A 27498-nucleotide genomic window follows, 5' to 3' on the forward strand; every position below is an offset into this window, starting at 1 on the left:
GAGTACGGCTTGGGTCTGCAGGCGGAAACATCCATTTGAAAAGTTGGTCGCTAACCTTAATTGCTGACACATTCAAGACAAACCACAAATGATCAGATGGATCTAAATGAAAACTTTGAGTGGAGAGGTAATTTAGCTGAGGTCCACCTCAACCTGTTCTGATAAAAGACTCTTTGGAGAAAACCCATCAGCTGAGGTGGACAAAAAGCAAGAATGGACATCTGGAACACGTCCCCCAAGAAATATTTTTTCATTTACAATCCCACCTTTGCTCTCTCTTGCCACATGCTCCGGAAGGTGTTGACAGCAACAGAAATAACTACCTCTAACCACTTGATGGATCTTCAGGGTCATAACTTTTTTGTCTGGTGGAATATTCATTGGTTAAGAACATTGATCTTTCTTTCACCAAATATTTATCCAAACTTGATGTTTCACAAAGATGGCTTATGCTGAACTAATGTGATTGTCCTCATTAGAAGGTGACCTAAGCCCAAAAAGGGACCAATGATTTAACCCTAGCTGCTTATTACCCTCATAAGCTACTTGAGCACAGCCACGTCTTCCGTTAAGAGTGTTAAATGTGGTCACATCACCTCAGTCTAGGAATTTTAAATGACCCAATAGAGATGGGCCCTTTGGAATGGATCCAGACTGTTTACTCTTGATTATTTACTGATTTCTCACCACTTAGTTAATCACGTTTGCTAGGCCACTCTCTGATAACCCATGGAAAATAGTCACTCTCTTACCTATTTCCAAAATGCTCCCTTAAGCCCAGAGATGATCCCTTGCGTGTTTTGATTGACTCTTGGATTTGGTGAAATATCCAAGTGTGTGGAAGCATCTCAGAATGGCTCCTTCCGTTATATATTCAAGATGGGCAGTGCTTCATATTCATATGTTACGTATATGTAGGGGTGTAGGTCTATACATATATTGTATATTGTATGTATATGTTGTATATAGTATGTTTAGGTGTGTGTCGTGTGTGTTCACTTTGAGAGCGGGCAACTAAATTTCATTTTTGATGTCTGTTGTTGTGCCCACATTAAAAATGACAATAAAGGTTATCTTATCTTAATTTGGGTGAAGGCTACTTGGTAGGCAATAGAACTTTCCCCCCCCCCAGATAACTACATAAATGGTTGTTGAAATATTTAAATAAATAGATACCCTCATTCAAAATCTAAAGATATGGGCATGACATATGTGTGGATAGGAACCCCTGGGAACATCTGTCTCTAAGAATTGTTTGCACTTGGCAAACAAAGTAAAATGTAAAATAAAGTACTTTTTAAAGTAAAATAAAGAGAATTATTCCACCCCCCAATCAAGAAACAGGAGTCTCCAAAGTTGGCAACTTTACGACTTGTGGATTGAAACCCACCCACCCACCCCAGAATTCTCCAGCCAGTATGTCTGGCTGAGGTATTCTGGGAGTTGAAGTCCACAAGTCTTAAAGTTGCCAACTTTGGAGAGCCGTGAGCTACAAGTTATGAAAAATCTTTCTTGAAAGACAAAACAGGCTGTTATCCAGAACTTATGGAAGTCATTAGTTTTTCTGCTGGACTGCAGGGATACAGACAGGCTTTGGCAAACCACCTTAGTCATTTTATCCCAGTTATACTTCATTTAGTCTGTTAGATTCCCTCCCTCAGGAACCCCCGAAGCTTGTTTTTAATCATTCCAGCACAAGTATTATATCTGATGTTACTCCTGAGTTCTGAAATAAAAACACAATTCAACTTTGGGATGTTCCGAGCAGAATTTTTAAAAATTAATGCTGAGCATGATGTGCTTTTGAAATATGTTGATAAAACTGCCAGGGGATTGAGACACGGCTATTCTTATGCTATCTTTAAAAAGTCACAGGGCTGACCCTGCTAATTCTAGGCCTCTTCGTCTCCAGAATATAATTGACAAGTTATATGCTAGTCAGTTCTGGTGGGAACTTTAGATTTATCCATCTCAGAAAAATATGTCAGAAAAGGAACAAGGTAGACTTTGAACAATCTCTCCAGTAAATGCCAGAAACGTCTATGATAGCATCTGGTTAAAATATGTGTCATACAGCCCAAAACATCAGCTTAATCTGCCTTTATTGAGCTCAGATCTGATTTTAGTTTGATCTCATGGAAAAAAAGTAACAGTCCACCAATTAGCATAAAATTCCAAGGTTTCAATTTCTACATATTCTCATTAGTTAGGGAATCGAAAGAAAGGCACTTAATTAGCCAAGAAACATTTGCCAATCTCCAATTGTTCTTAAGGGATCTGGATCGAGATTCCCATCATTACTCATCTTTCAATCTTTTTAATGGCCAAATTCTTGGAGTCTAACTGGAGCCATGCTAGTTTTTTTTGTATTGAACCACCAGGACTTCACTTGGTTTAAATAAATGGCAGATTTTACACAGACTACACAACTGATTCCTCTTTGACTAAGGCATCGTATTTTCCTGTTACTTTAGAGACGATTCATTCCAGCAGAGAGATATAATCTGATTCCTTCTGGACTAACTGTTCCATCCTGACCCTTCAAAAGATTTTATTTAAGTTGAAATAATGCAGAAAAAAATATGTGTAAAAATAAGCTTTTTCTACCAAAAGTCACAAGAGGGTTTGGCGAAATATAACATCTCTCTAAATTTCTTCAAGGTGTTAATACATCACAAAAGATCATCAGATTCTACAATCTTTGGTGCTGGCGGTTTAGATGTCAGACTAGATTAGAGATGATCCCCAAGTAAAGCAAAAATTACAGACAAATAAAATTTAGCATACCATGGAAAAGCTCACTATACCAAAATTAATACAGCATAGCTATCACACAGCTTCCTGCTGAAAGGAGCCTGCCAGCACCTCTTCTGACCAAGGCATTTGATTAACAGGCATAAACTCACAAAAATATGCCTTTTAATAAACTTGCTTAGTCAGAAAAGGTGTTTCTGGATCCTTTTGATGTTTTGCCATTACAGGCTAACTCGATTCTCCTCCTACAAAGCTCCAGAGTTTGTAATTCGATCTTTATAGCATCATCAACAACTTCACTATCAAATTTGATGAAGTTCAGTCTATATTACCACTCTTATTCCAAGGCCAGACCCACTTCCAGCATGCTTCTGTGCTGAATAACAACAACAACAACAACAACAACAACAGAGTTGGAAGGGACCTTGGAGGTCATCTAGTCCAGCCCCCTGCTCAGGCAGGAAATCCTATACCATTTCAGACAAATGGCTGTCCAGTCTCTTCTTAAAAACTTCCAGTGTTGGAGCATTCACAACTTCTGGAGGCAGGTTGTTCCACTGGTTAATTGTTCTCATTGTTAGGAATGTTCTCCTTAGTTCCAGGTTGCTTCTCTCCTTGGTTAGTTTCCATCCGTTGCTTCTTGTCCTGCCTTTGGGTGCTTTGGAGAATAGCTTGACTCCCTCTTCTTTGAGGCAGCCCCTGAGATACTGGAAGACTGCTGTCCTGTCCCCCCTCGTCCTCCTTTTCATTAGATTAGGCATACCCAATTGCAGCAACCGTTCTTCATATGTTTTAGCCTCCAGTCCCCTGATCCTCTTTGTTGCTCTTCTCTCCACTCTTTCTAGAGTCTCAACATCTTTTTAACATCGTGGTGACCAAAACCAGATGCAGCGTTCCAAATGTGGCCTTACCAAAGCATTATAAAGTGGTATTGACACTTCACATGATCTGAGTTATATCCCTAGATTATCTAGACTAAACAGCAGCACAGACCAAGCAGATAAAGAACATGAACATTAGGAAAAAGTCATTTAATGAACGAGCTCTTTTCTTGCCCACCCTATTTCTTTGACCTAAAATACTTTGTTTTCAACAGCTCAGCCTGGATAACCCTTTGGACCTTCTCCATTCTTTGCCTTTTGTACGGCTCACTGACCCCTGAACTCAAACATTTTAAGAGTTTGTCATCAGCTTGCCGAGATAACGCTTATTACAGAGATAAGAGCCAAAGAAATACTGTACACACAGGTCAGGCCACGTGATTTTGTTAATCTGTGCCTTAAAAAGTCTTCCAGGGAAGAATAGGAAGCTGCTTTCAAGGCATTCCAAGGAGGAAATGAAATGTTGCTGGTGTTTAATTTCTTACAGCCTTGTAATCTGTACAGTGTTTGGGTAAGAGCTGAACCTTTTACACACCAACCTTGGACTGAAAAAGATAAACGTTGTTGACACTGCAGTTTGGGGGTGGTTGTTTTTTCATTAATTTAAAAACAGGGGCACTAGAACCGGCATTTTAAAACAACATTTAGCAGTTAGCACAATCTAAAGAAAGAAAGATAAGAACAGTTTTTCTTCTTTCTTAATACTGAAGTTTTCCCAATACTTTTTAAAAGGAAAAAAAATGCTGTTCTCAAATCTTGGTGATGGCTATTTTTTTCTTTTTTTGCCCTATCTCCCCCACCGTCCTATTTTTTTCTGGGTCTCTTTCCACAACTTGTATCTGGTTCATAAAGAATCGTGCAGGTGTGAGAGGCTGTGGCATATTCAGGGAACGATTTTTTTAAAAAACCAAAACAGTATTGTAGCGGCACCATCCAATTTTCTGCAAAGGGCCACTGAATCTGGAATAAAGGTAAAGGTTTCCCTGTCCATCATCCCTGACTAGTCTAGGGCAGGGATAGGCAACCTTGGCTCTTTTATGACTCGTGGACTTCAACTCCCAGAATTCCTGAGCCAGCTTTGCCTACCCCTGGCTAGGGCATGGTGCTCATATCTGCTTCTTGGCCAAGAGAGACAGCATTGACCGAAGACAGTTTCTCTGGTCACGTGGCCAGCATAGCTATACACAAAAGGTGCACAGAACACTTGTTACCTTCCCACTGAAGTGGTACCTATTTATTGGCATTTACATGCTTTCAAACTACTAGCTGGCCAAGAGCTGGGGCAAAAAACGGGGAACTCACACACACCCCTTGCGTGTAGCTTAGGTCTCCAGCTGACAAGCTCAGTGTCTTTAGCCCCTGAGCCGTTGTGCCCCCCTTTGAACAGTCACTAAATGAATGGTTGTAAAAGGAGGACTGCCTGTATTACATTAAATTAATGCAGGGGTTTTCAAACTTGGCCCTTTTATGACTTGTGGACTTTGACATGTACCTGGGTGAGGAATTCTGGGAGTCGAAGTCCACAATTCATAAAAGGGCCAAGTTTGAAGACCCTGCATTAATGTATCATTTTACCGTAGGCGTGATTTGTACTGAAGCTAAAGCTATTTCAAGTGTCAAAAGGTGAGATACAAGTCAAAAGAATACATAGAGAACAAATCATACCAAAACACAAATTTGGTGGAAGAAATCATTTAAACTTAATAAAAGCTCAGGCAAATATGCCAGTTGGGTGAGACCAAAGAAGATTACCAAAGGTAGGAAGAAAGCTTGTCAAAGAGACCATTTTCCTGGATTCCACCCGCCCCATACAAAAGTATTTGACAAGTTCAAATGGATTCGGTATTTTTCATTCAGAGCAGTGTGGAGGCTCTCGAGATTGAGGTCAGCCCTTCGAGACAGGACAGTTCAACAAGCAGAAAACGCTGCTTTATTCCTGTAGGGTAGAATAACAGAATATGGAAAGCCGACCCCTAGTTTTTATCTGCTGCATCTAATACCAAGCAAGGCCAAGTCAGATCCATCCCATTTTCTTCCTCAACTGCTGTAACCGTCCACTTTGCTAACGTTAGCGTTTTCTTCAGTTGAAAAGAGAAAGCGAGGACACACCTTGGCAAAACAAGGTCGGTGCCAGAAGTTACGCACAATTACTCTTTGGAATGACCTGTGTAACCCCATGTGTACCTGCTCAGGTGCTCTGCCACGGACCCTACCTGCGAGCAAGTGAACAGAGCTGAAGCTTTCCTCCAGTTTTCTCAGCAGCAGACTCAGGAAGGAATCGGAAGGGACGGTAGCCAGATCTGCCGAGTTTTGATCGTACACCACTACTTCCTGTTTGCCGTCGATTTCAACCTAAGACACGTCATTGAGAAGATACAAGGAATAGTTTTCAATTTAGTCCAAATTTTACCTTTTTACTGTGGTTCTTCTTGCTGACACTATTACTGCACACATTTCCTGTCTCAAACAGGGACGGTTTCAAAGGGTTTACGCAATAGCAATGGCACTTAAACCTATATGCCACTTTTCACAGTGCTTCACAGCCCTCACTAAGTGGTTTACAGAGTCGGCCTATTTGCCCCCAACAATCTGGGTCCTCATTTTACCGACCTTGGAAGGATGGAAGGCTGAGTCAACCTTGAGCCAGTCAGGATCAAACTCCTGACTGTGGGCAGAGTTAGCAATAGCAATTGCAATAACACTTAGACCGCTTCACAATGCTTTACAGCCCTCTAAGCGGTTTACAAAGTCAGTATATTTCCCCCAACAATCTGAATCATCATTTTACCAACCTCGGAAAGATGGAAGGCTTAGTCAACCTAAGAATCAAACTGCTGACAGTCGGCAGAATTAGCCTGCAATACTACATTCTAACCACTGCACCACCACAACTCTTAATCCCCCTCGTCTTTCTCGTGAGGGAAAAATGTGTTAAGGAGGGAATGTTAAAAGAAAGGCTCAGGCATTTTGACTGGGGCCATAGCACCAGGAATGACGTATGAGAAAAATTATGCCCCCAAATTTTCATTATCTTGCAATGTATCATCACTGGAGATTTCACTGGAAAACTGGCCAGTTCTGGTCATTTTGCTTTTGAGATTTGGATTATATAATAACTGAAATGTATAATCATTGCTGGCACCAGCGAAAAATTGTTCCATGTTTCCAGGCATTTAAAAGAGAAAAAAAACAGTATTTCTTATCAACAGTGTTTTATTGCTCCTTAATGTTTGCAATTTCATGCTGTGCTGATTGTTGCTATGAAACCAGGCTGTCTGCAGAGTATCATCCAAAAATAATGTGACTTCAAAAGATGCAGGATGATTGGGGTTGACGTTGGTTTTAATTTATGCCTTTTTTTTACTATTTTGAATTTTGCCTTCTACTAAAAGTTAGCTATCTTTGAGCGCACCATCATACGGAATGGGGGATGCAAGTATAATGAATTAATTAAATGAAACATTGGCCCAATTTTCACACTGTGCTAAACCTGCCAGTTGTTAGGCTTTGGCTCAGCTTGATGTGTAAACCAAACCACCGTGCTTGTGCTAGCTGACAGCAAAGCATTGTATGATCTCATACAATTATGACTCATGCAGACACTCAAGGCCAAAACAAAACTCAGGTTAAAATAAGGCACATTTGTCTTCGAGGACCTGATTTGCTAAGCCTGCCAGAGAGCCTGGGATGGGATTTCGTGTGCTCTGAGACGAATTTCTCTGACTCTGTTGAAGACTGGCGTCTGCAAGCATCCTCAGGGGAGAGAGAGAGGTCACGGGAGATCAAATGCGTCACTGTGGCTTCTCTGCCCGACGCTCATGTTTGTATCAGCAAGACCACAAGTTGCGATCTGCTTAACCCGAGTTGAACTTTTTTTAAAGTGACGAAAGGTGGCTAAGCCTTGCGGCTATTTTACTTCAGAAAACACCAAACTCTTCCTCCCAACAGTGTTTGTTTTACGTTTCCATTGTAGCCACATTTTTCAGGACTGAGACAAACCGTTGTTAGCAATGATCATGATAAGGCTGGGACCGAAAAACACCCTCTTGGTTCTGCTTAAGGGTGGGAAAGGGTATCGTTTGTGTTAATACCTGTGCAGCATCCTCTGACAACATCTGACAGCATTACAAAAAAAGATGTTGAGACTTTGGGAAAAGTGCAGAGGAGAGCAACTAGGATGATTAAAGGCCTGGAGATTAAAACATAGGAAGAACGGTTGCAGGATTTGGGAACAGCCAGTCTAGAGAAAAGAAGGACGCGGGGTGATACGGTAGCAGTCTCCCTGTATTTGAGGGGCTGCCACAAAGAAGGGGGGGGGGTTCAACCTATTCTCCAAAGCACCAGGAAGCAAGACAAGAAAAAACGGATGGCAACTAATCACGGAGAGAAGCAACCTGGAATTAAGGATAAATTTCCTAACAGCGAGGACAATTCACCAGTGGAACAGCTTGCCTCTAGAAGCTGTGGATGCTCCATCACTGGAGGTTCTAAAGAAGAGACTGGACAGTCAATTGTCTGAATTGAATAGAGTCTCCTGCTTGAGGAGGGGGTTGGACTAGAACAGAGGTCCCCAACCTTGGCAACTTTAAGACTTGTGGACTTCAACTCCCAGAATTCCTCAGCCAGCCAAGCTGGCTGAGGAATTCTGGGAGTTGAAGTCCACAAGTCTTAAAGTTACCAAGGTTGGATTGCCCTGGACTAGAAGACCTGCAAGGTCCCTTCCACCTCTATTCTGATTGATCTCTTGCCAGTTCTGTCCTCCGTCTATAAATGTATTCTGCCCCCCCCCGCACCAAATCCACCCTCTGCTCCTCAGAGCCTTACCTTCTGTTTTGCCGAATGCTGAATAAGTTCAGTGATCAGCACCTTATCCTGCTGCAACCTGCGCTTCATGAGTTTGGAGCAGTTGACGTTGATGGCCTCCAAGATATGGGACATGTTGTATTCCACAAAGGGGCGGCTGTCAATCAGGAGCAATTTCTCCATGCTGCTTTCCAGCCAAGTCACCAGCCTCTGCCCGGTCATGAGCTGAGCCCCATTCATTTCATCCGCCATGACAACCACAGACGCTGGGCCGGAGCAATGCTTCGCTTTTCAATCCGCGGCCCCCACGAAGAAGATGAGGTAATGGCTGTGAACTTAAAGGCCCAGACCCTCCATTGTCCTCCAGATGAATGAGGTCATCTTGGTGGAGACTGGCAAGAGGAAAGGCAGACCCATTTTCTCTTCAGAGGGTCCACTGGGGAGAAATGCCTCTTCCAGCCGTGCCGCACAAAGACGCCCCTCACAACCCATTCATCTTGGGCTACGGAGTCACCATTTCACACTCGAACAAAAGATGCCTCTCAGTTGTTCCTGCCATTACCTCATTCTCTATCTTTGTTCCCCCATCGCTGGTCTTCGAGCGGCCGAGGAGCCTGGACAGAAACGGGGCAGACAGAAAGGAAACACAAACACACAAGAAGGGTGATGAGACTCTCTGAAGCCCAGCCCTGCCTGCCTCCCCTTCATCCCTCCAGCCTTGGTAAGCGTGGGTGCTCTCGTTCTCTGGCACCACCCAAAGGTGTGCACGAAGGCATCGCTGCCAAGCTTGATTAACACCTGCCGTGTGTTCTTCAGGTGGGAAGCAAAGGGCAGCATCTGGGATGCTGGCTCTACCGAGGGATCGAGTAGCCCCTTCTCATACTAACCAGGTTTTATTGACAGGGAAGAAGCTTCTGGGGAGATCTGTGCCCCAGTCTAACCCCTCCACAGATCTGAAGAAGAGGAGAGGAGAGGAGGGGAGAGGAGAGGAGGGGAGAGGAGAGAGAACAGTACAGGACTAGAAGAGAAGAGAGGAGAATGTAGAGTAGAGTAGAATAGAATAGAAAATATAGAATGGAATGGAATGGAATGGAATGGAATAGAACAGAACAGAATAGAATAGAACAGAATAGAGAAGGAATGGAATGGAATGGAATGGAATAGAACAGAATAGAACAGAACAGAACATAACAGAATAGAATAGAATATAGAAGGAATGGAATGGAATGGAATGGAATAGAACAGAACAGAACAGAATAGAATAGAATAGAATAGAATAGAATAGAATAGAATAGAATAGAATAGAATAGAATAGAATAGAATAGAATAGAATAGAATAGAATAGAATAGAATAGAATAGAATAGAATAGAATAGAATAGAATAGAATATAGAAGGAATGGAATGGAACGGAACGGAACGGAACGGAACAGAACAGAATAGAATATAGAAGGAATGGAATGGAACAGAACAGAACAGAACAGAACAGAACAGAACAGAACAGAACAGAACAGAATAGAATAGAATAGAATAGAATAGAATAGAATAGAATAGAATAGAATATAGAAGGAATGGAATGGAATAGAACAGAATAGAACAGAATAGAACAGGAAGGGACCTTGGAGGTCTTCTAGTCCCGCTCAAGCTGGAATTTTCATGCTACTGTGGTCAAGGAAAGATCTCTTTAGTTCACAAAGCCTGAAGCCTTTTCACAACATTGGTGAAAAAGAGGCTGCTGGATTCGTTCTTCATTCTGGCTACTGTGGACTCTCCCCCCACAGCTCTCCTCCTGCAGTGCTGTAGGAGCAAAACTCGATCTCCACCCCTAACAGCCAGAGGGAAAAACCTCCAGGGACAAGAAACAGGAATTCCAGACGTGACATTGGCATTTCTCTAGGAATAGAATAAATTTAGGACGGTCGCAGCAACCGTCATAAATACATGACAATTGCAAGCATCCAAATTGTGACCGATTTAAAAACTAAATTGAACTGTCTAAAGATTGTGTGAATTTCTCTAATCTGAGCCTTGACCACCAGGGCTGGTTTCCCCCCCCCCCAGCTTCTGTCTTCTGTCATTCCTGACTTCTTTCCAACAATGATGTCTGCCAGAACCAGCCAGAAGACCCACAAGATCCTTGGCAAATGCCCAGGATTTCATCGTTTGGCTGATTGTTGCGAAAAGGGTGACTTCAGAGCAGAATGGCTGAAAAGCACTGATTTAATCACCCAAGATAGCCAGGCTGGGAAGCCAGTTGCCCACCAACAGAAATCCTTGCCAGGCACCATAGACGTGACCGTTTTTGGCATGTGATTAGCCCACGTAATGCTGCCATCGTGTTTTCATCTCTGCCTTTAAGCGAAAGAAAAAAACACTCAAAATGCCCCTTTAGGAATTGCGCCATTGATCTGAATCCATCCCAAAACTGGGATCCAATTAATGCACCCAGCAGGGCCTCCAGTACGCAGTCCCGAAGACATCCCGTTAAGTTTAGAATTGGTTCCAAATAAATAACCTTTGACTTTATGTTCTGACTGCCTTGAAACGGCTCAGGAAACTTTCCAACATTAATTTGAAAGATGTCAAATCGTCATTGCTATTTTTTGCCATTTGCAACCGTTGTTAAATGGGGAACATTTTAATTTTAAAACATTGCTAAGAAAGGGGACCCACGTTGTTACCGGAGGGCTTAAATGATTGCAATGGCCAAACAAGATGAATCGGCATCACGTATTGCAACCCTTGATTATGTGGACATAACATAGAACAAAGACTCTTAGGGCTGGAAGAGACCTCAGAGGTGATCTAGTCCAACCCCCTGCTCAAGGCAGAAGATTTTATACCCTCCTGATCAACCACCATCTTGACTTTAACCTCCCCTCCTGGTCATCTAAAATAGCAGTGCAGTTAATTCTACCATCATTCAGGGAGCAAAACATCAAGTAAAGTAGGCACATTCACGCACCAAATGTTCCTTTGATTGATTTTAATTGAACTAACGAACAATAGAAATAGAAAATTAAATAGTGTCAAATACGCATTTTAAACATCAAGCGTGTAAAAGATTCTCATCCATCCCAGAGATACAACTTGCAGCCAGACCATGGTTTGCAGACCTGGGTATCAAAAAACTTCAGTGACTTCATGGAATCATAGAGTTAGGAGGATCTTGGAGGTCTTCTAGTCCAGGGGTCCTCAAACTTGGCCACTTTAAAGACTTGTGGACTTCAACTCCCAGAATTCCCCTGGCTGGGGAATTTCCCTGGCTGGGGAATTCTGGGAGTTGAAATCCACAAGTCTTAAAGTGGCCAAGTTTGAGGACCCCTGTTCTAGTCCAACCCCCACCTCAAGACAGGAAAACCTATTGCATCCTGGACAAATGGCTGTGCCATCTTTTCTTGAAGTTCTCCAGCAACGGAGCACCCACAACGCCCGGAGGCAAGCACTTCCATTGATTAAATATTCTTGCTGTCAGGAAGTTTTTTCCCTTCCTTCCAGATTGGATTCCTCGCTAATGAGCTTCCACACATCGCTTCTTGTCCTGCCCTCAGGTGCCTTGGAAGCTTTCTTCTCTGAACAAGCAGTCTTGGTGGCCACATCCACATTCCAAAAATTCCAGTTTGTACCAACTCTATCATTAACCTCCCTTGCACTTAACTCCGCCAATAAAAGCATGCGGCTGTTTTGCCCCGTTTTCAATGTTTCTTCACGGCATCGTTCAAAACCCAGAACAGTTTTACTCCTTCCTTTTTCATCCCTTTTATCTGGTGCCTCTCTCTGTTTCTTCACTTACTGACGGTGAAAAGCGAAAGCAGAGAGCGAACATTTGCCACCATCAATCCTAAAAATAACTCTTTTAAAGGAACGTTTTACACACCTTCCTCCCCTTAGATTCAATTGGCAACTCTGCAGATACTTGGCCCCATCAAGGACCCAGCATAGCAGCCTCAGACTTTGGCCACAATTCAAAAGACATCCAATCTGGACAATTACTGAAGAATACAGGAAGGAAGCCGAGTGAGGGAACTCTCTTTCTCCAGCCCCCCCCCCCATATATATATATATATTCCACATTTGTACACAGATATTCCTCCTTCCTCTGATCTTGAAGTACTTGAGTTTGGCTTGCTCGCAGACCAGGAACATGAAGTCAAGGAAACCTTTGTGCTGTTCCATCAACCCAAGCCATGAAGCTTAGTCCATCCCTACAGACTGCTTTGCACTTATGATGCAAATCCACTTGTTTCTAATTTCCCCACTGCGTTTCTTTTGAGATCTGGAGAAAATAAAAACCACTGCTGTTGTTGTTAGTTGCGAAGTCGTGTCCGACTCATCGCGACCCCACGGACAACGTTCCTCCAGGCTTTCCTGTCCTCTACCATCTTCTGGAGTCCATTTAAGCTCAGGCCTCCCGCTTCAGTGACTCCATCCAGCCACCTCATTCTCTGTCGTCCCCTTCTTCTCTTGCCCTCAACCTTTCCCAGCATTAGGCTCTTCTCCAGTGAGTCCTTCCTTCTCATTAGGTGGCCAAAGTATTTGAGTTTCAGCTTCAGGATCTGGCCTTCTAAAGAGCAGTCAGGGTTGATCTCCTCTAGGACTGACTGGTTTGATCGTCTTGCAGTCCAAGGGACTCGCAGGAGTCTTCTCCAGCACCATAAATCTTAATTTTTCAGAACTTCCTGGAACTATCCACAGAAAAGGCCCAGGGCAGAAGACTGTAGGGCCTCAAGGAGGGATTCACTTGCCAGAAGAAACTATTTATAGGCGTGTTTGGAATCCTTCATTTCTCTATCCAATACTCCTTTTATCTGACCATTCCCTAGGCAGCATCTCTCCTCCTCCTCCTCCTTCAAGGTCATTTCCACACTCCAGTTTCAGGCTGGTTTCACCTGTTGTGGCCTTATCTGGAGCAGGATGACCTATGGACAGCGACTCACAGCCCCCGTAGGGTCTGTTGCAATAGAGCCACCTTTGAAGACCAGCCGGTAGCAGCACTTGGAGCAAAAGGCAATATCGCCCATATTATGACAGATAAGACACACTAGACTAGAGCCACACAACACTGCTGTTGCAAACGTTGCCATTCTAGGGTTTCAGCAGTAAATGGAAAGAGGCGGTTTTAATCTTTACAGCTCTACACGGCACCATGAGATCTTCAGAACCAGCTTCTCTGGGTGGGAACTCCCGGTCGCTTATCCCCTGGGCCACAAAGCATGGGGTGCCTCATTGTCAAGAACCGAAAGGTATTGGGCATCCTGAGGATCTGACAGCATAGGTCAGGGGTCTTTTATGACTTGTGGACTTCAACTCCCAGAATTCCCCAGTCAACGTGCTTCGATCTTCAAGTTGCCAAGGTTGAGGAACACCAGCCTAGGGTCTTGGGCAGGGGTCTTCAAACCTGGCCTTTTATATGATGTGTGGACTTCAACTCCCAGAATTCCTCAGCCAGCAACGCGTCCACCCGTCATAAAAGGGCCCGGTTTGGAGACCCCTGGCATAGCTAGTCCTCGGCTTACAACAATTCATACAGTGACCATTCAGAATTGCAACAGCACAAAAAAACACGAGTTATGACCATTTTTCACACTTACGACTGTTGCAGCATCCCCAGGGTCACGTGATCAAAATCCAGACACTTGGCAACCGACTCACATTTACGACGGTCGCAGTGTCTTGGCGTCAGGTGATCCCCTGCCTATTGCGACCTTCCGATGAGCAAAGTCAGTAGAAAAGCCGGATTAAGTTAACAACCGTGTTCCTAAGTTAACAGCTGCACGGATTCACTTAACAACTGTGGTGAGAAAAGTCATAAAATGGGGCAAGGTTCACCTAACAGCGGTCTCATTTTGTGGCTCAACTGTGCTTGTAAGCCGGGGACTGTCTGTACTTGTTGCTAGCATTGTTCTGTAAGGGTGATTGTTGATCAATTCAACAAATGAATATTTCCTGCTCCAAAAAGGACAGGATGCCGTTCTTGGTGGAAGACGTTGTTACGGGGCTAAAAAAATGATGTAACACCAGATTAGTTTGATCAATTTCTAATACTGTCTCGGGTTTGTTTTTTTAGGTATTTCTTGCTGTGTGGACGAGGGTTAAAGATAAACTGGCAAGATTTGAAGGAAATGCATTATAAGAGCTATTCGGGAAAGGGTTAGGAGTTTTAAAGAGTCCCTAGTGTGAAATTAAAAGTATACAAATAATGATTAATGAAGAAAACCGTCAGTTAAAAAACGGCTGCGTTCCCCCAAGATGCCTCAGGTCCCGCTTGGATAATAGCTTCCCTTCCAAGCGTGAACAAAGAACTCTGTCAGAAAATGTTGATCCTCAACTGCCAAAAGGATTTGCCAGAGTTATCTTTGAATATCTGTCTGCTGAGCTGTGCTCAAACCCCACACAGTCTGCCCCACACAAACCCCAAGGCTGAGGAGTAGCTGAGAAGAGGTCGAACAACCCCTCACATTCCAAGCCATCAGGGTCACCCGAATTGGGCAACCAATCCGGTTCCCACCCAGCTGGCCATCATCCTCTGCTCCACGGAGGCTCCCACACAAATGTTTTCTAGTAAGAGAAAAGGAGGATGAAGGCACGATGGTCCTAATCAAGGTAGTAGTAGTAGTAGTAGTAGTAGTAACAACAACATAATAGTAAAATTGGACGGGACCTTGGAGGTCATCTAGTCCAACCCCCTGCTCAGGCAGGAAAGGTGTTACCAGTCCTAATCACACCTTTGCCACAGGCAGCAAGAAGAGGGATCCGTCCACCCTCCTTAGCCCATTTTGGTCAGTACATTCCTCACATAGTCCTCAATTTACGACTGGACATTTAGCGACTATTCAAAGCTATGAGGGCCCCTTCCCCCAAAAGATACTTACAACCTAGTTCCTGAGGTTCTGACAGCCACCCCCACCCCTGAATTTCTACAGCCGTTTGCAATGTCTTGTGGGCATGTGACCACAATTTACATTATGGACAAAAAAAACAACCCTATGTTTGCTTCCGGTTTTCAGCAAAATTGCCCCATAGCAAACAATGGTTTCGCTTAATGACCATGGATTCACAATGACCTTCTCAAATACAGGTTGTAAAATTGGACTGGTCACAAGATGGCCTGCTTTATGATCATCGTGACTTACAACCGTAATGTGTTGCCTTACTTTTTCCCCCTAAGCCCAATTATGTGAGCAAGAATTCTCAGCTGCCTTTCTAATGAGAAAGCAAATGGGGTAACAACTAATAAAGCGTGCACCCCCTGGTCTTCTAGTGTTTGGGGGGCTTAGCTAGAGGATTCAGCCCTTCTTTGCTTCCCTGTGAGAAATAGCTCAATCTCACACGAGACAAACTAAATCAAATGTCATGTAAAAAGAATTAAAGATAACTGGCCAACATTCTTTTAAATACTCAGTAATTCCAACATTCGGTGGTAAAACAGACGGTTTATAAAGCTGTTCAGCAGATTAAAAGAAACTTACCAAAAAATGCAGACCCAGAAACGGCTCAGTTTTTGCTTCCAAAGTCTGCATAAAAAGGGGCTGGCTAGATGTTTCAAATAGTTTAATATTACAGAATACCAGAAAATTCTAGAGAAAGTTTGGTGTTCTTTGCGTGCAGCCCTATTGATGGACCGAAGACTGAAGTTTAAAGACTCAGTTCTGTAACTTCAACATAAAGAGGCGCAGAGACAATTAGATTTGACTAGCATAAAAGAAATAAAAATAAATTAAACGTCATGCAATATCCGGCTGAATGGTTGACTTATTTCTCCAGAAACAGCACTCTCTGAATGTCATCTGTCCCTCTGCTTCAGATTCTTGGAAATTCTCAACTTTAATCAAAGGCTGCTGGGAATGTTAACCCCCTATGATTTCCCCAGCCTTAACTCACCAGATTTCTCTATTCTGCCCCGGGTCAAGATGGCCCAACTAATAGGGAGGGGCTGGAAAAAGCCATTTTGGACGTGACCCGGAGCACTCAGCTCTCCCCTTGAAGGAATGTGGATTGACTTCTACTCTTAGGAGCTACACTAACAATAGCCCGTATCAGAATAATAGTCGAAGGAAAACAAGGATTTAAAAATTGGGCACGATCCAGGGAAAGCTAAGCCAAGCAAATTTCACTTTCCCAACTGAACTAATTTTCTCCCATTACAAGTAAAGAACTCCAGTTGAACTGTATCCATGCTATGCTCATAAGTTATTTTTTTAAATAAATAAATAAATACTAAAGCACAAGAAGAGATTTGTTCGGCTTCTAGTTAAGAACTCATTGTTCCTTCAGTGTTGTGTGACAAGGATCATGTCGGAACGTGTCTCCCCTAAAAGGGCTTCATTTCTTGAGAAAGGGATTGTCTTGTTTCCTTGTATACTTAACACAGCCGCTTCAAGGAAATGACATCCGTTTCATGTCAAAATTAATCCCAGGAGTTGCTCATTGCTTTATGGAATCTAGATTTGAAATCTAGAACTTTATGTAGGCTGAAGAATGTGGGACAATCTGTGGCTGTGCTAGCCTTAGCTACCTTTGGGTCCTTAGGTGATTAAGGTCTGGTGATACCCCAACTTGATTCAAGCATCAATTGAAAATAAAAATTTTACTTCTACTTTTAATATGAATTTTATTTCTACCACAGCTAAGAAAGAGATATACCTGTTGTGATTTTCTCTCCCCCTCCATCACACACACACTCCAAAATTAATTCCTTACTAAACCAAGCCTAATTTTGCTTGATTTAACGCAGTGTTTCTCAACCTTAGCACTTGTGAGATATGTGGACTTCAACTCCCAGCCATGGCTGGCTGGAGAATTCTGGGAGTTGAAGTCCACATATCTCACAAATGCCAAGGTTGAGAAACACTGTTCTAATGTTTACCTGAAATTCACTAATTGAAATACCATGTTTGTTTTCCTTGGGAGAATCTCCACTGCACTCAACTGAATTTCAATTATGGTTCTTTTTCAGCCAGACAGTTGGAGACGATGGTCCCAATAAAAACCCTTCCAGCTTTTCTATTCTTCTATTACTGGGCATGGAAATGTTAACTGGGGAGAGGCAAGGTTGAAATATCCTTAACTAACATTGAAAGCAAAGTTCTGCCAGTCAGGTGGAAGACCAACAGATCTGACTTGACTTGTCCCCATTTGTTGCCTTAAGGACATTTGGCTTATCTCCCGACAGGTGAGCTACGACTCAAAAAAAGAAAGAAACAAAGAAGGAATTGGGAAATTTCCACAACAGCCTTTTAAAAAAAAATTCTTCTTTCACTTTCTGTTTTTGGCTTTGGGTGAAACTGTGGGTGTAGCTTGCTAGCAGAGGCAACCTCAGCAGTGAATATAAACACAGGTTTCCTTCCTCGGCTCACAGCTGCCATCTTAATATTTCCCCACCACTTTGTAGACATGGACATCCTTGTAAGAACCTCTTTAAAGAAATACTCCAGGTCTGAAACTAGGCAAAGCTCATGGCATTTATTCAGAGGAAGATCCAACTTGGAAATGAGGAGGAATTTCCGACAAGGAAAACGATTTATCAGTGGAACAGGAATTGTGGGTGCTCCGTCACTGGAGGTTTTCAAGAAAAGATTGGACAACCATTTGTCCAGGATAGTGTGGGGACTCCTGCCTTGGGCAGGGGGCTTGGACTGGAAGACCTCCAAGGTCCCTTCCAGATTCTATTCTATTCTATTCTATTCTATTCTATTCTATTCTATTCTAGTCTAGTCTAGTCTAGTCTAGTCTAGTCTAGTCTAGTCTAGTCTAGTCTAGTCTAGTCTAGTCTCCCATCCCATCCCATCCCATCCATCCCATCCCATTCCACATTCTATTCCATTCTACATTCTATTCTGTTCTGTTCTGTTATTTCTGACATGGTTAAAAATAAAATATCAGCCTTTAAAGAGTAGATGTAAAAAGGAGTTATGCAAGAATCTTAGAGTAAAAAAAACAATTAAGAAAATTGGAGACTTCTAAACAGATGCCAGCTGATTTGAAAAAGGAAGCTGTGGCTTGTGAATGAGCACAATTAGAATAGGGAGCAATAATGCTAGGATTTTCCCCTTTTGCATGCAACAAGAAACAGCAGGAAATACCTCAGCCCTTGCAAACTGTCTTGGGAATTTTCATTACCCATTTACATAGTAATAAGTGAAGGCGATGACAGAAGAGACACATGGGATATTTTAGCCCAAGTGACAAGACGGAATTAATCACTGCATGACTTCATCACTTATTTCTAAATTGTGTCACAATCATGTCATTAAATGTGCCATTAGCTCTGATTTCAATCTTTACACGCAATTCCCAGAATTATTACAGAAAGCAGAACGATTACAAAAGAGATTTGTTAATCGGTATCCAACGAAGGATTTAAGATGTATCACGAAACTCCTAATAAAGGAAAACACAAACCTCTATTCCATTAAATGAAGGCTTAATATACTTTTAGAAAACTATTTTAATGACTTCCAGCTATCACGATTTACACAAGAGAATGGGCTGTTCAAAGCAGGAGAGTCCCTGGGAAATTCCACAGAAAAATAAGTCAGGATATCTGCCACGTACAGTGATATTGGTCCTTTGTAATGCTAGTCATAATTTGCTAATTTTTCCAAGGACCGCCAATTCCCCACCGTTCAGTCAGAACTGAAGAAGCTTCCTTGGATAAGAAGGGAAACATCTTCAAGGAAGAAAACAAAGGAAGTCCAATTGCCTTTTGAAAAGCTCCCTTGGGACGACCACTGGTTTTGTCAAATTGGCTGTATTCTACGGTTAGTTAGCAATGTAGAGACGGAAATGGAAGTGGAGAATATCGTGTTTCAGATAAAAGCTGGGAATAGAGTCCTTTTTCTCAATTTGACACACACAAATGGAGTCACCCATCTTATTTTTGGCCCTCCATGCATTATATTTTGCTTAATGGCTGATTTAAACCACAGATTCCCATCCTGAGATCTGAACCCCAACACTCTTTTGCTGTGAAAGGTTTAGCACATTCCAGGCACAAACCACAGATATAGAATAAAATCTTGTAGGGCTCCTGCTTAAGTTCCCTAATATATCTTTGGCATAGTGCTACAAGCAGTCCTCGACATACGAGCTGCAAATAACCATCAAGGCAGATGTGTTGTTGAGCATCAGAATTTCAGCCGTGTGACTGTAGCCATTGGAAATCCAGACATCCAGATTGTAAATGGCTGGCTGGGGAATTCTAGGCGTTGAGGTCCATAGGTCTTGAAGTTGACTAGGTTGGGGACCCTGGTATAAGGTCTCCTGCCTTGGGTAAGAGGCTGGCGTAGAAGACCCCTAAGGTCCCTTTTGGCCCTATGAGATCAAAATGTAATTAAATCTGTAGCAAAATAAGCGAAAAGGAAGCATGTTGGAAGGCCTTACACCTTGCACCAGTGGAAGGCTTAAACACCGATCTTCTCATTCCATCTGAAGGTCAGCAGAAGCTGAGAAGCTTGGGTCCTCCAGCCATACCAGCAATCAGTTTGGCTTGAACTAAGTGGAAAGCAATGAATTGGCTCTTTCTCAGATTTTCTTCTTCTTCTGGGAGCAGTAAATGGTAAGTTAAAAATGTGCGTCTGTCTGCAACACACATTGGGGGAAAGTGAGGTGGCCCCTAAGCATTTTTCACTGATTATTTGGGGGTGGGAGGTGTTTGTTGAAAACACGGTCTTGTTAAGATCTCTTGGCAGGCCCTAAGGTAATATTAAAACTTCACAACGAGCCTTGAGCACTGATCTTCCATCACTCAGCTTTCATGATGGAAATAATAGAAACAATAGAGTTATTTTGTCATATCATTTTCCGAGATGATGAAATAGCACTGTTGTTTATATTATGAATTTTGGAATAGAAGTTGTTTATCAAGGGCAGTTTTTTTGCAACTATTCTTTTTCTTCTAAAATTCTTTTGTTGAAATGTTGGGCATGGGGAATGCCAAACAACACTGAGCTTCAAAATTGTGCTTCGGAACCAATGCCCAGTTTGTAATCCAAGTTTTAAAACATGCTTTAGATTTTATCTCACAAGATATAATTTACGTTCTAAACGCACAGGATCTCTTAGTACCTGGTGGTTCTTTGTCTGGGCACAAAAGCTAAGCCGAGTTGGATCAGGTTAGTACTTGGATAGAGTCCATCAGGAAATCCCAGGATCTGGGTTAGGCAGAGAAGTAAAACAAAAAATCCCGAAGCGCTTTGGAATCGCTTGCCAAGAAAACTCCATGCACACGTCTATGATGTCACCAGGAGCTGAGCTCACTGTGAAAGAAACGTCCCTCTTCATAAATCTTCGCTATTCGCTGGAGTGGAAAAAAACACCAAGAATTCAGTTGAGGAGATGCTCAGCTGACAGAAAATTAAATCACTACCGCAAACATTTCGAAGGAGAAAAGGGTTTCATTTAAAATCGCTCCATTTCATCTATGAAGTGGGGGGGGGAGGGAGATTGATAACGCCTGACAGCTCAGACACTTCTGGCTGGATGCAGCTGACGGTTGTGTGACAAGAGGGAAGACAAATAGCAAATCCCACAATTAGGTCAATCTCTACACGAAGAAGGGTCCCTTAATAACAGGAAGGAAGCTTTGCTTCTGGCTGCCCTTTTAACTTGGCCCTTAAAAGTTTGCCCTTTGAATTGGTCTGGGACTATACTTTATGTGAGGCAGTCTACCGACACATAAATAGCACAATTTTTTTAAATTATACTATAATAATTTACTCAGAAATGCCTTAACTTGCAAAGTATAACATTAGCAAAAACTTGTACGGGCAGTCCTCACCACAGTTCATTTAGAGACTGTTCAAAGTTACAGCGACGCTGAAAAAAAAAGTGATTTGGGGCCGTTTTTCACACTTAACGACCATTGCAGCATCCCCACGGTCACGTGATCAAACTTCAGATGCTCGGCAACTGGCATGGACTTACGACGGCTGCGGTGCCCCTGGGGCAGGTGATCCCATCTTTGTGACTTTCTGACGAGCAAGTCAATGGAGAAATTGCGTTATTGGTTTAACAAACGTGGAGAGAGAAGTCGTAAAATGGGACAAAAATCACTTCGCACATTTCTCACTTAGCAACATAAACTCTGGGCCCATCTGTGGCCGTAAGCTGAGAGGACTGCCTGTATAAAGTCTGCACAATCTGGTCTCCTTTCAGCCTGGAGCGGGTCCTTTTGACAAATTCACAGGACTCTGAGCAAAGCGGTTTGATCCTCTTCTTTAAGGCTTGCGATCAACATCCAGGCCTCCTGGTGAGGAGGACAGGCTGAGGGCTGCTGCGTCTTAGGAGCAGGCCTTGCTCTCCTGGCTTTGATAATTGCCTGCAACTTTCCTTCCTTCTTATCCTCTCCGGCGTCCTCTGCTCCTTCGCGCACCATGAAAGAGCCCTTGGCAGGGATGGCTGCCAGTCCAGCCAGAGCCAAATCCGAGTAGGTCATTCTTGGCTCCGCAACAAACCACAAATGGAGCACAAGAAAAACACAGGCTGCCCTCTCTCTCTCCCTCTCTCTCTCTGGGCCATTAGCTTCGTTCCTCTCTTCTGCCTCAGACGAGAGAACCGGTCGCGGCCATTCAAGAAACGCTCTCCCCAAAGAGAGGTCGTAAAGGGAGTCCGCGCTGGCCTCACATCAAACTCCTCTCTTTATAGGTTACTGGCTGGCTCTCTCTCTCTCTCTCTCTTTCACACACACACACACACACACACACACGTGTGAATTCGCCTTGTGAGCACACACCTGAAGTCAGAGGGGAAGACCTGAGATGACTCTTGTACAGTACAGAAAGGCCAGCTGGACCTCTGTCCCTCGGCTGTGAGTTAAGCAAGGGAGGGCCAGGGAAGCCCCAGTCGGTGCCACATATGACACCCTGACACGCCTGTCGTCAGGATGGCTTCCACCAAGCGCCTACGCAGAGAAGCAGGAGATCAGGGCTTCCTCCGGAACAGGCCATTTATCCAGAATTCAGTCTGTTTATTTTTTCCACTTTCTATGGCCACCCATCTCCATCCATGACTCTGGGAGGCTCACAATTATCCGTCAGTCTCACTCAGCCTCCGCTCCCTTCTTAGACTGTGGATTTCTTCCATTTCCCATTATCATTTTGAAGAGGGCTCTTCACGCCCTCCCAGCCTTGCTGGGGCTTCTGAATGAAATACTTTGAACGCTTGAAATATTTTGCAGGAAGTGCCCAGCAACGGTTGATTCTCCCGAAGCTGAACTGCTGGCAAAGGGGGATCCGAGCGCCAGACTTTGGGTCTGTTTGTGAATGGTTTACAGCGATGAGGTGGACAACAAACGCTCACGGAGAAAAGAATCGCCTTGTGAATTGGTAGCTCTGAGCCGAAGCCCATAACTCTAGAAATTATTACGTAACTCAACTCAAGACCAACGGGGACCAGACTTGCCATTGCTAAGCATGGCGGTTTAGTGACTACACCTGATTTTTCGACCTTTTTGTGTTGCAATTAACCGAGAAAGGTTACATGAAACACTACCATTTTTAAGTGAATCCTGCGGTTCTTAAGCAAATCCAGCATCCCCCGTTAACTTTGCTTGCCGGAAGGAAGCTGGCTGGGAACGACTATTTTCCCCACAAAAAGCCTGTGAGACAGGTTGGGCCGAAAGTGGCTGGCCCAAAGTCACACACACACACACCCTGGTTTTCGTGGCTAAGGCAGGACTTGAACTCACGATCTCCTGCTTGGTTAGCAGGGCCATATATTTGAGTTAATACTGATGATCCTGCAGAACAGACGGCAGAGCCTTGAAATATAAATAAGCAAATTCAAGCAAGGACTCTCAGCCGGTCCTTCTAGTATCCTCAGAGAATCTGCTCCCAATGAGCGCAAGTTTGATCTATTGGTTAAGGCAGGGGTCCCCAACCTTGGCAGCTTTAAGACCTGGGACTTCAACTCCCAGAATTCCCCAGCCAACATGGCTGGCTAGGGAATTCTGGGAGTTGAAGTCCACAGGTCTTAAAGCTGCCAAGGTTGGGGACCCCTGGGTTAAAGCACCAGGCTCGAAAGCAAGAGGTCATGAGTTCAAGCCCTGCCTTAGCCATGAAAACCAGGGGGGGTGACTTTGGGCCAGTCACTCTTGGCCCAACTCATCTCATAGGCTTGTTGTAGGGAGAACAGGGAGGAAGGCATGTTGGATATGTCTGCCACCTTGAGTTATTTGTAAAAATAATAAAGGCGGGATGCAAACAAGTAAGTTCACAAACATGAATACCCAATTAGGAGATACTTTAGACCAGATTGCAAGGAGAAGCCTGTCCAGGGCTAAGTCATTTACTATCCAACTGAGAATCAGGAAGGTCAGTCTCTAAATTCCTATTTTGCTACAAGGTCACCTGCAATCCAGCTTAGTCACCATAAGCCCCAAGATAAAGATGAAGATGCCTGACAGAGATTATAAATTAAGACAGCAAAGTTCCAGTGGAATTCAACATCTTGTGAACACAACCAAGTATTTTTTTTCTTGTCAGCAACACAGAAATCGCTTGTCATCAATTCCCTCCGTGACATTTTTCCAACTTCCAATTAGACTGAGAGTTTACTAACGGTCTCCAATCCAAAGAGTAACCAAGTTCACCTCAGCTTAATATTTGGGGGATCAGTCAAGTTTAGGTAGGTGTTGATACCTACGGCGGCTTAAGCATCACAGGAAATGACTATTCATAAAGCAAATGAGACTATTTCAGTTTAGAACAAAACATCTGGAATAAGCACCACATGCTACTTTTTATGCCATGTTTACCAAGTTGCAGCAGTCCTTTTGTTACCAATCCCCCCCCCAATTTACATTATTGTATAAGCATCTTGACAATAACCCTCGTTTAGTAAAAATCAAAACAAGTAGAGATTTGTCAATAACAAATTACATGGGACTAATCTTCCTTCTCTTCTTACCTAAAAAATCAACTTTTTGTTGAAATAATATTAGTTTCAAGGGTGCATCTCACAAGGATGCATTTGATATTCATGATATTTTCGGTAGGAAACTTATAAACATTGATTTATTGCAATAAGCCTGGGGGTGGTAGGAAACGGGCCCTCAAGGGTGCATCCCGATGACTCCTCATCAAAAAGCCAGGAACTTTTTCAGGTGTGTCTGGCTCTTCCAAAGACTTAAATAACCAAGAGAATACTCATAAAATTCCAGTTGGCCTAAAACTACTGCAATGTTTGCAACCCAGAAGATAAAACACACAGTAGTGATTAGTAAGTGACCTGGATAGAATAAAAAAAAAACCTGAATGGAAGTTAAACAGGACAAAATTCTCCACTTTGTCTTCCCCGAGTTACATAAGGAGTAAGGAGAAGCTGCCTTGACAGTAAATGGAGATATGGAAAACTTTCCAGAATTTTAGCTGATTGCTGAACATGAATTTATGAGCTGATGCTGCTGCAAAACAAGATTATGTAATATTTGGATGAGACTATAACAATTGGTTTCCAAACACAAGAATTATTCCACTTTATTCTATACTACCCCATTTTTTTTACCCAAAATGTCACATCTAATTCCGAGCCTTGCAGATTAAAATACACCAGCAATTTGAAATGCCTCTAAATGAGGCAAGGATATGATAAGAAATACACTTCTTTTAAAGCAGGTCTACAGAAGAAACAAGTATGAAAATAAATAGGGAAAAGCGGGGTGGGGGAGTGGGGGGGGGGGTAAGAGATAGTCCAGAAAGGCATCCATCTTATCCAGCCTCCAGAACTGGAAAAAAATCCATTTTATAGGGAAAATAGTGGAAGTCTCCAGAAGACATGAAAGCAAATAAAGCATTTTAAAGTGTTCAGATTAGGATGAGAGTTCAGATGAAAGGCTTCAGTTTGGGAACGGTTCAGTCCTAAAGGAAAATGGAACTCACCTGAGGTGGTCTTGATTTAAGCAAAGGCTACTCACTAAAACCTCCTCTGAGGATGCTCAAGCTTTGATCCTCTGAATTTAGAATAGAATAAAGCTTTAAAGGACCTTGGAGGTCTTCTAGTCCAGCCCCCCCCCTCAAGCAGGAGAACCTACACCATCTCAGACAGGTGACAGTCTAGCCTCTTCTTAAAAATCTCCAGGGATGGAGCGCCCACGATTTCTGGTGGCAAGCAGTTCCACTGGTTGATTGTCTTCACTGTCAGGAAGTTTCTCCTGAATTCCAGGTTGCTTCTCTCCTCGATCAGTTTCCAACCGTTGTTTCTCATCCTGCCCTCTGGGGCTTTGGAGAATAATTGGGGGCGACTTGGGCAAAGGGATCCTTCTGCGCCTAGGAGCAAAGCTGCTCTCTTCGTTCTTTAATCCCCTCCTATCTTCACCTCCTCTCTTGATCTGCTGACGGCCCCACGCAGGGTCCTTCTCAGCAAAGACCTGCCGCCATTTACTATATCAGCAGACCATTAAGCATGATTACACATCTGTGTACATCCCCCCCCCCCTTCTCAGTCATTTCAGTCCCATGTGAATCGAGGCGGATCCCTTTGAGCTAAGATCGCTTGAAACATTAGTTACATTTTTTAAAAAAACAATGCCGTGTGCTTGCAAACGTTCAGACTGGGAGGGTGGTTAAGGCAGCAGGTAACAGCAGGGGTCCCCGACCGTGGCAACTTTTAAGACCTGTGGACTTCAGCTCCCAGAATTCCCCAGCCAGACACGGGGAGTTGAAGTCCACAGGTCTTAAAAGTTGCCACGGTCGGGGACCCCTGGGGACCCCTGGGTTGGGGACCCCCGGGCTAGAGAAATCAGTTCTGGTCCTGCTTTAAGCACAGAGTCAGCTGCTAGATAACTTCGAGCCAGTCACTCCCGGCTGGCCTTGGGAAGGAGACAATGGCAAAGGACTTCTGAAATCTTGCAAGAAACGTCGGGGACTAGTCCAAGCAATCAGGAGTCAACACTGACCTAAAGGTGCGTCCACGTACGCACACACACACACGCACACACACACACCGCCCATACTAGTAAGCAAATGTTTTAAAATAAAAACTGACCTCTACGGTGTCATTTCAAACTATTCTCTAATTCCTCACCTGCCGCAAATATACCAAAGGGATATTTCCCTTCCCGTCCGGTCAAAAGCGTCCGTTCACAAGACATTCAGCCACTGGTGTTAGTTTAAAAAGAAAAGTCACCGCAGCATTTGGACGAGAGACAGCCCCCCCCCAACAAGCCACGTGCTTCTTCGGCTTCTATTCGCGCCACTCGGCCCTCCCTTGGCAAAGGGGTCTCGTCACGGGCGCCCGGGACCATCTTCCTCGCCCTCCGGCCCGGGGACGCCGCCGCCGCCGCAGCCCGGGAGCAGCGCCTGCGAGGCGGCCGCCGCGCTCTTGCCTGGACGGAGCGAGGCCCCGCGGCGCCCCCCGAGGCTGGGCCGAGAGGCCGGCTTGCCCAGCGGAGCCCCCTCCCCAAAGCCCAGGGGGGCGCCCCCCGGCTCCGCCGCCCCCCCCGCCAGGGCGACCCCCCCCGAGGCCGGAGAGGCAGCGCGCACCTGGCGGGCGGCACCTGCCCTCGCCTACCTGGGCCCCCCTCCCTCCCTGGCTCTCCCCGCGGGGAAGGCGCTCTTGCTCCGGGCGGAGGAGCCTCCGCGGCCAAGCCAAGCTTGACAGCCGGGCTCCGCGGCCAGGAGCGGCAGCGCCGCCGGCTCCAGCCAGCCTCGCCTCGCCTCGCCTCGCCTGGCCGGGGGAGCCCGGACCCCCCCCCCGCTGCCCCCCCTTGGACCTACCGTGGCCGGCCGGCCGGCGGGCGCTCCGGGCGGGGGGGGGTCGGGGCGGCTGCCCAGCCGGGAGGCGGCGAGTCCGGCGGCGGCGGCGGCGGGCAGGAAGGCGGCAGCGCGCGGAGCGGGAGGGGCGGGGAGGGGAGGGGAGGGGCGGGGGGGGCGGCGGCGATGAGGTCATCGGGGTAAAAATAAAGCGGTGGCGTCACCCGAAACCAATCCGGGCGCCGAGCGCGCGGCCGGGCGGGGAGCGGAGGGCCCCTCCCCCCCCACGCGGCCGCCCCCCCCCAGGCGGGGTCACGCCCCCTCCGCGCCCGGCCCCCTTTGTCTCCCCCCCCTCGGCCCGGAGCCGCCCGGG

General features: G+C 44.6%; 1 protein-coding gene across 3 annotated transcripts in view; it reads right to left on the minus strand.

The window, feature by feature from the left end:
* The window catches only part of DUSP16 (dual specificity phosphatase 16), a 44496-nt gene extending 17697 nt beyond the window's left edge, over window positions 1-26799 (minus strand). The window contains exons 1-3 of one of the 3 annotated variants that reach the window (XM_081331592.1): window positions 26458-26799; window positions 8460-9052; window positions 5820-5987 (exon numbers count right to left, since the gene is read on the minus strand). In XM_081331592.1, the coding sequence (XP_081187718.1) occupies window positions 5820-5987; window positions 8460-8690 (399 nt within the window). In that variant the 5' untranslated portion in view covers window positions 8691-9052; window positions 26458-26799. Of the gene's footprint in view, window positions 1-5819; window positions 5988-8459; window positions 10365-20502; window positions 20643-26457 lie in introns of those variants that run through there. The other 2 variants (XM_081331593.1, XM_081331594.1) reach the window with 2 other exon arrangements.
* Between the last annotated feature and the right edge of the window lie 699 nt (window positions 26800-27498).

This window comes from Vipera berus (genome assembly GCF_964194415.1).
Source record: "Vipera berus genome assembly, chromosome: 6".
Lineage (NCBI taxonomy): Eukaryota > Metazoa > Chordata > Lepidosauria > Squamata > Viperidae > Vipera > Vipera berus.